The following is a 12,524-nucleotide window of genomic DNA, read 5'->3' as shown; positions in this document are numbered from 1 at the left end:
CCTGAAGCTCCCTCTCTGTCGCTACTCACTCTAATTCCACCCTCGCTGCCTCTGCCACTCGTCTGTCTCTCTACAACTCCGAATGCTGAAAGCTCTACTGCCAGATATTGAGGCTGAAGTATTCTTTCACTCAGCTCAAGTCTTTTTTATTCATCCCTGTTGGTCGCCTGCTTGAACAATTGGAATGATCTGGGCCACTGTTTAAGTTCAAAAACATCCAATTTAGAGGGTTGCATGTATATTTTTTTAAATCTGTTTTCAGAATTAGTTTGGGATAATTGAGCTTTTTGTTCCTGGGAGGTTTTATACCTTTAAACAAACACATACACACACACACACACACACACACACACACACACAATGTTGCATTCTGAGTCTTGTAGAAATTCCTTCCGTCTCACCCATGATGTTGGTGCTGAAGGACACCGTCTCCATCTCCCGACCATCATTGTAGAAGGCCAGGTGCCAGGAGCCAGCGTCCAGGTACTGGACAAAGACGGCCTCGTTGAGGACCACAGTTTGGATGCTCCTCCTTTCACGCGGAGACTCAACAACGCTCCACTTCTCCTTCCCGTCCAGGCGCTCCATATAATCATACTGGAAAAAGGAGGGGGGGGGTGAGAGAGCTTAGACTTGAATGGAGACCACGCTTCAACTATAAAGTGCTGCGTTGGCGTGTTTTAGACATTGATGAATGACCCATAGATGTGGAAGATTAAAATGATTTTGGGGTGGGGATGGGCAGAGAGGTGGGGGGTTCTTGAAGGGAAGCATGGAAGGTTTTCTGAGGGCTGTCATTCACATTACATTTTATTTTTACTGCCATGGACACACATCTATGGTGTTTCCCAGCTAAAGCCAGGTCGGGCAGATGGTATCTGGATGCGATGATCCCATTCCATAAATTTGCTGTTAATTGAATCATCTCTAATTAATAAGAGACAGTAAAAGTTACATTACTGTGAAATTTAATTAAGCATGAATCTGGAGCTAAATCAGTTTTTTCAAACAGCTATTGTAATGGATCTCAAATTGATTTTTGGATTCCCCATGACACGGGAAGGGTATTTTAAATGTAGTCTCGCTGATCTGTTGAGTGTGGAGATAAAGAGACCCAAATGGTTCAGATGATTCTTGAAAATTGGCCCATTAGGATGAAGATGCTGATGTAAAATCTCCCCTCCCCAGCCGGTACCTGGGCATGTGAGGGAGGCAGACCCTTGCGGATGTACACTCCAAACAGGGCATCTTTGCCGAGGGAGATGTTGAACTTGAGGAACTGTGGGAGGCTGAGGTGGAGCAAAGATCTCCAGAAAACCCCTGGGGGCACCTCTTGGGTTGCACGTCTTCCGACCTCAATGCTCCCCGTGTCTATGCTGCTGTTCCTGCCTGCCCACGGACCTACAGCAAAGGGGAAAGAAACTGCATAATTTGTGATTGTGTGCCTCGATTGCCAAAATCGTTAGCTAATCATCACAGTTCAGCGTAAATACCCTCCTGTTAAAATTTAAAGGCATATTATTCGACTGTGCAGAACACCAGTAACTATACGGCACCCACAGCTCAGCATGAAACATAAATACAAATAATATAATTTTTCACTGTTGGATGCAAGATGACGCCTTTGTTGAAAAACCTGCTGGACGGTGGACTTTGTTTTCAAGGCTAGAATGAGGCCAAGATAATAGAACTGCGGGACGCAGGTTTCCAAGCCGCCTCGCCGACGAGCATGCACAGTGAAAACACACGGCATCCAAGCAATCAGGTCAGTCATCTACCAGCAGAGCTTTGTACCCCAGACAGAAAAAGACTGTGTCTGCATGAGAGCTTGTGTGCGGAATAGCAACGAAATGAAAAGCAACAACGAGAGGAACAACAGCAGCATCTGGCTCAGACGGCGGGGGAACAACACACAGCGGCCCTCTCATTAATACAGAATACAGACACCGAGCAGTAACGCACATGGATTGATAGCACATGCTGCGTGTGTTACGAGCAGGATCGAGCGAGTGAAAGAACAGATAGAGAACCGTGAGGGGGCCTTCAAAATGGAGGCACAGTTAGTATTTTACCTTGCTGCTGACTGAGAAGATAAACCTCGCTCGACATACTGATAGGAGAGGACTGTGTCATGAATTATTGAACTATTTTAGTTGGTGCGTGCCTGTTTGGGGCTTTGCAACTAAACTAAACTAAACGTGGAAGAGCCCTGAAGGAGAATGTGCTACTCCGTCCTTGTCCCGATCAATTTGTTTTTCAACTTTTGCATCGTGACTTTGGCACTTGACTCCAAGGATTTTTGTTTTTTGGGCAACATATATTGTTAAAAGAAAATAAACCACAGAGTAGAATAGAAGCACCACAATGGTTACAGGTTGGATATACATAAAGTGCTTTTTAAATATAATTACAATAAACAATAATAATACAATTTCAAATTATTAAACGTTATGGTAAAGATTATTGATAAGAAATAAAAACGTTTCAAATATTGTAGGGTTCAAGTTTGCGTGTAGTGCAGTTCATACCTCTGCCTCCAGAGGGCAGTGTGGCCACATCACTGTTGACAGGCAAGCCAGCCCCCAGTCCGTTGTTTAACAGGGGGCCATCGGATGGTTTCAGCTGCCACGTCAATCCCAGTAAGTTGATCGCTGCACACAAAGAGAGGGGAAGGGGAGAGGAAAGGACATGTGCGAAATGTTGAACTGCCGCTCCTGAAAGCTTGTCAAGCAACAGAAACACAGGAGGCCAAAGCTCCGTCTAATCTGTCATTTCTAACAACCAAGCTTAGACTGCTACTTTAAATGCATGTCACAGGAAACACATGTTAATCTTAATGCACAAAAAGCCTTTAGGGAAGACAATAAGATGATCATGTCAGGGTTTTCAACCTCTTGCAATCATTCACTTTAACCTGCGAGCATTTAAAAACCTTTACGGCATCTTTTTGACTCGCAGGTGACTAATCAACTTTCTCTGCTTCTATTCTCTGTTATTATGTCCTGACATTTCACACTGCCTAATCCACTACTCCCACTGATTAAGGGTTGCAACGTCGAGAGCGTTACGGAGCGTTTGAAGGCTCGTGCATGAACGCCCAACAAGCATCATGTGGTTGATCTTTCACTTATCTCATCCTCATCACAGTAGCCTTCTATCACCTGCATCTGAAGCCCAGGTCACCGATTCCCCCAAGTTTCCACTTGTCCAAAGTTTACGCGCTAGGCGGTAAAAATTGTCTGCGGCTTTGTTAAGCTCATTCTCGCAGCCACGCTGTTTTCATCCATTTCTTTGATTATTACATATTTTCTTGTCTTCCTCCGTTATTCGCCGCTCTTTTGTTTTGGGCCAAAGAAAAGCGCTGACACCCTGACTGCTGCCGGGCCTCCGTTGTCAGCTCTTTTTTAACATTCTTATGGTGAGAAGGGAGCAGGGTGAAAAGCAGAGACCACGTAGAGACCGCCGCGTCGCCCGCCCTGTCTCTTTTCTTTTACGTCCACCTCTTGCTTTCTTTGCTCTCTGTGCTCCCATGTGCTGACCTTCACTCCTCTTGCTGTTTTCCTTCTACTTCTCCTTTTTTTCTTCCAGCCTTTCTTATCACTCCCTTGCTTTTCTTTCCTATTCATCCACACACGCAAAGATGGTATCAGCCATTCTGATGAAAGACTACATCAGACCATGATCTTATTGTGATCTTATTGTGTGTGTTCACTGCGTATGGGTTGGTGGGTCACTGCCCATAAGCGGTTACCGAAAACGATTTTTCTTTGCTTTTTTCGTTTTGCTGTGCGCGGCATATAAAGGTCGACCTACAGAGGGCGCTCTTAGTCCTCAGCAGCGTCACTAATAAACGCTTCTTCAACAGGTTTTTTTTTTTTGGAGGGGCAGACAAAAGACAAAGAGAAGCACTCGTTGTCATTCTTTTTGCAAGTACTTTCTCTCATGTTAACAATTGCAACAGGCTGCCAAAGAAAAACGACAGAAATTGATGTATTTAGCTTTGTGCTTCCATAATTTTAAGCGTTTTCTTTCCAGATCATAATTGTCATAATAACTGTTTTCAAGACAGATTGTAAGGCTCAATCAAACTGCTTGCCAATAACGCCTACAGTGTTTGAACTGAAATGACTAACACAAGGAGAATTAAGAAGACGGTCTGATTTGGGCCGTGCCCTTTTTTAATCTCTGGCTGCTCACTTGTCATGTTCAACAGACACATGGGCACAACACACACAGCTACACACACATGAAAAGATCACAGAGAAGCAGGTTTAACTAGCAATAGAGTTCAATTAAAAATAGATCAGTAGCTTCACGAGATTTTTATGTAATCTCGATGCATAATTCAGACGGGCAAAGTGCTTGGATCATCTGCTAAAGACAGCATGTGAGACATCAGCAGCAGCTTCAGCAGCAGCTTCAGCAGCGCACGTGACCCCGAGACAACAAAAAAGAGGGGAAGGAGTGATAGACAGAGAGCCAAAGCAGATAATAAAAAAAAGGAAGTTGGATGGGCACAGAGAGCGGGGCAATGGTCAGGAGCTCTTGAAGATATGTTATGCAACGTGAAGAGGAAAAGATAAGAGAGAACGCTGGAGGACAGCAAGAACTGAGAGAATATTAAAGAACATAAAAAATAAAAAAAAGCCCCTGAGGATGAACTAAAAACAGGGAAAACGTGGCAACAGATGATGTTGCAAAGGGAGGAAGGTGGTAGACGGAGGTGTGACTTAAGAAATGAGCGACCCTGTATTTGCTGACTGGATGGGACATAAAGGAGAACCTGATTCTTCCCCTGACAATAAATCATTCAGGACACAAGCAATGAGTCAGAAACAGACATGCATGTATGTATGCTGAGAGAAATATTTATCATGGCTAATGGGTTTGATTAAAATTTCTACACAAGATGGGTAAAGTTGACCCGGCGCCACCGTCTGTCTCTCTCTCGTCACGCGTTTCTCGCCCATCTCACCTCGACCATATCATTGCCTGTTTACATGTTGCTCTCCCCCATTGTAGCAATTGCACCGCAGCTAATTTGCACTAGAGAGGTAGAAACCAGCTTCCCGCACATGTAATCTGTTGCAATGAGCCTAAAATTACACAAAGATGCCAAAGCACACATGGAGGCAACACTCTTTTATTTGCCATCTCCCCTGGCCATCCTGATAAATGCGTATTAATCGTTCTAATTCACCACTAAATTAACAACTCTGACCTCAATTAGGCTGGTAATTGTAGCCAGTCCCCTGTCCTCGGCCCAGCTACTAATTGGTTTAGGAAGGCTTTTCCCCGCATTTCTACCTATTGTGTCCCCCCCTTCTCTGCCCCATCTCTGAGGCCCTCATTTAGCGAGCAGGTAGATATGTTGTTAGCCAAAACAAATGTTTGCCAAACTGCTGCAACCCTGAGAAGATGAAACTCCACCGGTTCCCTCTGTTACCGCAGCACAACCGTGTCCTACTGCTTTGAACATGAAAAGAGCAGAGTGGTCCTGCGTTTTTTTTGAGCGTTCGGGACATTTGGGACACTCCTTTGAATGTACCACAAAATTTCCACTTGCGTAGTCTATAAATAAAACAGTGTTCTCCATCGAAGTTCTGAAGGCACTGCTTGCTGAGATCATTTAGAGTCTGAAATGGAGCGACGGGGGCGGCGGCTGGCTGCTGCCCTTGGGGGTCATATACACTGAGAGAGACAATTTGTCTGTCTCTGCGTGTGTCTGCATATGCATGCTCCGAGATGCTCGGTATTAACAACGATGTGCGCGCTGGCGCACACGCCGCAAACCCCCAACGGGAACTCCTCACCCAGCTGATGCAACCGGACTGTAATTGCCTGCAACACAAAAGATTATATGAGTTGCCTGCAGACCTGTACCTACAAGGCACCGTCTGGAGGGAAAGCAGGCGAGGCTCTGTCACGTTGCTGAAACGCTCCTCTTATTGCCCGCAAATACAGAAAAACGCCCGATGCAGACGTAAAGCGCGCGGGTGCATGCATGGGCTAAATGAAAAGAGATGTGAATCTGAGTGATGTCCTCCTTTCTGAATCCTCATTTCCTTTGCAGATACCCCCCACACCCCCCTTTTCCACCAACCCTGCCTCATCTCATGCCGTCCTACCTCGGTCCTTTCCCTCTCATCGATCTGTATTAGAAACAGGATATGAGGGACTATGCTATCTTATCACAGATCAGAGAGTGAGAGAGAATGAGAGAGGATGAAAGGAAACGCACGTTGGGGATGCCAAGAGACGGAGGAACTGAACAGAAATGAGACGGGGAGGGTGGTGATTTCTTTCACTCGGGCTTCTTCATCCATCTCCTGTTTCGAACAGGGGAGCTATTGAAGCTCCGAGGCCCTAATTGGACTAACGATTGAGCCTAGATAAGAACAACACTAATGAATAAATGAATGTGAAAATAAATGAATGAAATGGGCCTGTGTGTGCCGAAGCAGTCAAGGTGAATCACCAGCAGTGGGTCCGAGTGCATCCTCTTCAGAATGCAGGTTAAAACTGCAGGTAGGCCAGAAGTCAAAGGATGGATGTTGATGTTCATCACGTGCTCTGCTTGGTAGTCTGGACTGTTCTTTGTATCACCTGGCCAGGTCAGAGGACCCATTTATCCCTCCGATGCAGATGGTATACTACCTTGTGCATGAGTCCTGGCCGTGCCCTGCCCTTTTCTTGGACTGGCAGTGTCTGGTAAGATCCCAACCTTTATCAGTGCGACAGGCCCTGCTGCCAAAGACACACGCTCAATGTCTAGTCCTTATGCCCAGGTTCCGGTGTTCACCATATGCCCAACCATGCCTTCACTTACACACACACACACACACACACACACACACACACACACACACACACACACACACACACACACACACACACACACACACACACACTCACACTCACACTCACACTCACACTCACACTCACACTCACACACACGATCTATAAGGGCACACGTACTGGCATGAGCGACACATCCTGACCTCTAGCTGTTCCACATTGGATCAGCAGAAGGGAAGCCACATGCAGAGTGCAAGGGGACTCTGGGGTCAAGGAGCTTGGTTTGGAAAGCAGCCATATTACGAGACCTGCAGGTCTGAGACACGTCAAACAGGAAGTTCACAAACCTCACTTTTTGTCTCCTTATTTATTTATGAGCAACCTGTATTTCCATGTTTTGGGGCAATCAAAGTTGAGTCAGAGGATGAGTTGAACCCAGCAGGTAACAAACAAATCCTCCAGGTTTTGTTCTTCATTTTAGTAAAACCACAGGCGCCACCCACCTAAAACATACTGGATGCAGCTTGACTTCATTATAAGCTGTTTTCTCTCTCTGCCATGGATTTTCATCTGCTGGTAAACAATTGCTTTGGCAGTTAAGTAATGTCCTTCCACATCATGATTAAGGGCAAAATAAAAAACAGAACAAAACAAAACAAACCCCAAAAACACAATTTTTAAAAATGTTATCACAACCATAGATCTTTGGACATTAAAACTCATTAGCATGTTATTACATTAGGGTGCAGTGACATGAATGCACTGAAGCGAAACGGGAGGAATGGGCAGTAAGCGATTGCGATCAGTCTGGAACAGCGCGGCAGTGATAATGGATGGAAAATGGTCAGTTCAGAGGCATGAAGGTCACACTCGATGACAGTGTATGTGTGAGCCGGTTTAATCAACAGACATGGGAGCTGAGCGCTCCACTAAAAATATCGGGTATGTGTGCTTTTCTGTGTGTGAGCACTCTCATTCATCAGAGGTGACAATACCATGTGGAGCTGCTAGAGCGCACAACAAATTCAGCCATCTCACACACACACATGCATGCACACGCACGCACACGCACAGCAAAGGTGACACAATCACCTGCTAGCAAGTATACTCACTGTAGTCAAGGGCACACTCATTTGTGCTGCTTGTGTATTTATGTGATGGTCCACCTGTACAGAAGCATCCGTTGCATGTCACATGCAACAGCACGAATCCCATACTGCAAGTTATTGATATAGGGCAGCCATGTGCATTTTCCATCTTGTTTCTATTTTACCTTTCCTCTGCTAGCTCCCCCTCTCTTGGGTACACTAACCACAGATATTCCAGGTGACAGAACCTCGGGCGGTCGTGGTCCATCCCTCGTCCCCTCTGCCTAGGTGTCTTTTCTCCACATCTGGCTGTCTTGACACTCCTGCTCCTCCTCCCAGACAAGAGCCTTTGCTCATCTCCCAAGCACCCCCCCCCCCCCACACACACACACACAAACACACAATCTTCTGCTGCCATCCCTTACAGAAGCGACAGTGACATATCATCCTCAACACCCCTCTCCTCTGTCTCAACTGTTCTCTCTTTTCCTTTACCCTTTATGTTCTGGCTGCATGCTGACAGTGACACATCTCCCTGCGTCCCATTTTCTTCCCCTCTGCCCTCTTTGCTCCCAGTATATTCCACCTCTTTACCGTCCCTCTGTCTTCCCTTTCCTCTATCTTGCTCACAATGAGACCTGCTTTCACTCCTGTATGCAACCACTCACCTGTATCCTAGCAACCACCTCTCCTTTGGCTCTGATGCTCCACGCGGAGCAAGCAAACAAGACGCCTGGGGAATGGAGAGCAAGCATTCTCGTTTATCCTCCTCCCTCCCTCTGTCCGATCATTCCTTCACATGTAAAGATGAGGACACACTTTGTGGAGTTGGCCCCGATGCCCCAATGTGCCCTCACATGCACAGTAAGCTTTTGAAAGTGCCTCTGGTAGACTGTCGAACAGTCGCTGGGATTTTTTTTATTTATCTTGTGGTCTGCAGCAAGCAAAAACAATTTGTCAGAAAGGAAGCCATCAAAGCCTTCAGATGACGGGCACACACATTGTTGTGCACTAAAGTAGATTGTTCACAGTGAGGGAGCGCTGGTACGCACAAACAGGCATACACGTGCGCAAAAAGAAAAGTGCTATATGGGCACATGTGTCCTAGTGTAATTTATGAGAGGGCTCCTGGGTTGATGCCTCAGAGGGGTCCTCTTCACGCTGTATGGCTCTGGGTGCTCTGTGCAATCCCCCCGTTGGGTACTGGGCTCTAACACACACAGCCTTACATAACACCACACCCCCCCTTATGAGCGGTGAACTCTTCTGACTGAAACTGGCAACGCGATTAACGCAACAAAAAGCAGAGTAAACACAAGGGTTTCAGCCTTGGCAGCAGTTCTGTTCCGCAAAGAGAAAACACCAGATAATCATTGCAACAGAATGGATTGTAAAGCTTCAGAATCAGGTGAAAAAGAAACTCAGTACAGTCAATTTAATTAGAAATACAACACTGCCCAATATATGCTCATATTCACAATGTTGAAGAGTGGTTGAGTTGTAGCTATATTCTGCATATAGAATTGAAAGATCCAAGGAATGTAAGCTACTGCTTCCAGTTATTGAGTCAAACTGGCACTATTGTTATGAAGCTATATTGAGTCTAAATAGACGACACAAAAAAGGGATAATTTCTAAGCTTCTCTTTCATTAAATTAGCTCTTTTTAATCTTACATTTGCAGAATGGTGTGAACAAGTATATGTTGTGATGAAAACAAACACTTCCTTAAACTCTCCAGTGAGTTCTACGTTGCTCAGAAAAAAATATCTATGCTGGTTCTTTCAAATGTTTTTTAAGCCCTTGAACTCAAGTGGATCCCTTTTGAAGTTTGGCTTTTTCCCATCCATACAGCTATTCCAGAGGTCCATTTGTGGAGCTGTGCACCAAGGTGAGAGGCGGTGATCAATCCAGCCTAGGGTGTCCAGAAAATACCCCCCCCCCGAAAAGAAGATATCTAGCAAGTGGCAGTTCTTCACAAATGCGTGAGGATGGAGTGTCTATAATGGTTCATGCTGACTGAGGAAAACTGAAAAAATGAATCCTAACTGAGGTATACAGAGAGGCGCAGGCAGCTATCGAACCTTCGAGCACATGGGCAACATGTCCTGGTGGGCGCCTCTTCTGTGCGTGAAATTAGCAGAGGCTCTCTACACACGGAGTAGGAGTAGGCTGGGAAAACATGGGCCGATTTCTGCAGCAGCATGTATGAATGGAGTCCCACTTTGGTGTGAACAACATGAAATCAAGGGTCCATAGTGCCCCATGTTGACGGTTCAGACCGCTGTCTGGTGGGGGGTGTTCTACTTGGCTCACCATGAGCCACTTAGTACAGATCATTCAAGGATCATTCTTAGTAGGCTGAAAAAGAGGAAGTGTCATGGACAGTCTAAGGACACACTACAGGCAGTCATCATTAATGACTATATTGAGGTAATTGATGGGTGGTTCATGGACTTTCTGCTGATTTCACTGTTTCATACAAGGCCCCATCTGTTGTCTTTGGTCTCTGGTGTAAGAGGCCAACGAGGGGTTCATCACCACATCTGCCTTCCCACACACATTCTGCAAAAGACACCCAGATACACGCCAGACTGACCTAAATTCCAAATAATTGTGTCAAGAATGAAAAGAAAACCCTGGCAGACACTCAAAGCAATTGACCCTCTGTCCTTCACTTTGCGTCACACAGATCCACCTACGCACGATGTCATCGTGAGATACTTGGGAAGCGCTTAACTTTGACAATTCTTTTTGAGGCATAATTACGGCTTTGATGCTTGAGAGAACGTGCAGCAATTTCGTGTTTTCTGAATGGTTAGTTTCCCTTGTTTCGCCTTGTTGTCACAATGTCCTGATTTACACAGAAACATTACCTTGGCTACAAAATGTATATCTAGATTTTTTGTTATTTCTGCCATTTTAATGATGGTTTTGGCCCAACAGTAAAGGTCCAACAGACAATGATGCACGCTGAGACAAAACGGTGTTTTAAAGGCATATTTAACCTAATGCCACCTGGGATTAAAATTACCTTTGACTACACCTCCTCCTGGAATAAAATTTCACTTACCAATGAAGTAAGAGAGTAGGACAGCCAGCAGGGCAGCAGCTGCGATGGCGGTAACAGCGGCACACTTCCAGCTGCAGTACTTGGACGGCTTCTTTAGTTTGAAGGCTGAGCGGGAGAAGGTGTTTCTGGGCAGCAAGCGAGGGGGTGGAGAATACACAGTTCCTGAAGTCAGAGGGTACCCAGGAGAAGAGCTACTGAAGAGAGGAGTTGTCCCCGATGAGGTCTTGAACAAGAAGTGCCTTAGGATGAAACACAGGAAGTTATTTGTTAATTATTCTTCCAAAGATGACGTTCAACGATGTCCAGCGATGTCCAGATGCAAACACTGGAAAAGAAGCATCATTCCTTTATCAAACCTCAGATGACAGGGTCGCATCTGTGCAACCTTCTGTCCAATATGTCTTTTCAATGAATCCTTCCTGACGCAGTATTGACTTGGACGTAGTCTCCGGTTCTTTCCGTTTTGCCAAGTACTGATTTAACGTCCATCTGTTGTAATTTGTTTTCCCTCAGTCGCCTCGTCCCCTTTGCCCCACATACACTATATCATACTTTGTTTTCCCCTCTCAGGACCGTGCTGTCCCTTTATCATGTCCTCAGTGTCGCAACAGGGTCAGAGCTCAGGGAGAGGATAATAGAGGGACTTGAACCACCATCCTTTTTTTTCCATATTGCTATTATCCTTTGCTATCAGTGCACCTGCTCACCATCATTTCCTTTGCTACATTCCTGCTCCTCTGTCTTTCACTGACCTTGATCCCCCCCCCCCCCCCCCCCCCCCCCCCCCCCCCCCCCCCCCCCCCCCCCACTGGTGCTGTGCTCAGATCTTCATTCCTCCTTCTTCGCTTTCAGTCTTCTTTTCTGCTCTGACTTTGAAAGAACATCGTCGAAATACGTGTGTGAAATGTTGCGCTTGAAGAAACTTTTCAAGGGCAAAAAGGAGCAAAAATAAACTAAAAAAGAGCCCATTGGTGACACCCCCTTCGTACAAAAGGCTGGAAGCTCACAGAAAAAAGCTGCCAGCGGGTGGTACGACAAAAAAAATCCCTCTGGTGAGTAAGACAGATCACATGAGGTGGGGTCAATCATGACTGAGGAGAGAGAATCTCTATCTCATTGTCTCTGTATGTCTGAGTTTGTGTGTGTTGGTGCTTTTGCCTCTTTGAGATCTTCTGGGAGCGTTTGAATACAGAGGGGACCAGATTTTAGCACTCATGCTACTTTTGTGTTTTAAGAGCTGAAAAAAGAATGCAAAAGAAGGGATGAACTGATACAGACATTTGAATGAGGAAGGCAGTGGGCAGATTGTCATTAACGTATTTATGGAAACCTGAATTTGGCGCTGCCTCTGATGTCAAATGTGCCGAATGATTCCATGTTTCTATGCTTCTATGTTCTAAATCACATTTTCTGTGTTGCTGGGAGTACAGTATATTGTTGACTCCAGTGGGAACACTGGTCACCCTCAGCATTGCAACTACTGACAAGTGGAACAGATAGCAACGATAATCTTGTTACAGTGCAACAGTCTGCTGGGAAATTTTGGGACTAGCATTCTTGTTGGTG

General features: G+C 45.6%; 1 protein-coding gene across 12 annotated transcripts in view; it reads right to left on the bottom strand.

Moving 5' to 3' along the window:
- LOC101076136 (teneurin-2) overlaps positions 1 to 12,524 on the bottom strand; it is a 189,023-nt gene that overhangs the window by 40,948 nt on the left and 135,551 nt on the right. For 8 of the 12 annotated variants that reach the window (XM_029847155.1, XM_029847145.1, XM_029847144.1 and 5 more), the window contains 4 exons: positions 10,959 to 11,197; positions 2,529 to 2,651; positions 1,196 to 1,422; positions 402 to 597 (listed from right to left, as the gene is read on the bottom strand). In XM_029847155.1, coding sequence (XP_029703015.1) covers positions 402 to 597; positions 1,196 to 1,422; positions 2,529 to 2,651; positions 10,959 to 11,197 — 785 coding nt within the window. The remainder of the gene's footprint in view (positions 1 to 401; positions 598 to 1,195; positions 1,423 to 2,528; positions 2,652 to 10,958; positions 11,198 to 12,524) is intronic. The other 4 variants (XM_029847146.1, XM_029847152.1, XM_029847153.1 and 1 more) reach the window with 2 other exon arrangements.

The sequence above is a fragment of the Takifugu rubripes genome, chromosome 14, assembly GCF_901000725.2.
Source record: "Takifugu rubripes chromosome 14, fTakRub1.2, whole genome shotgun sequence".
In the NCBI taxonomy this organism is placed as follows: Eukaryota; Metazoa; Chordata; class Actinopteri; order Tetraodontiformes; family Tetraodontidae; genus Takifugu; species Takifugu rubripes.
This window is presented reverse-complemented; position numbering and strand designations above follow the sequence as displayed.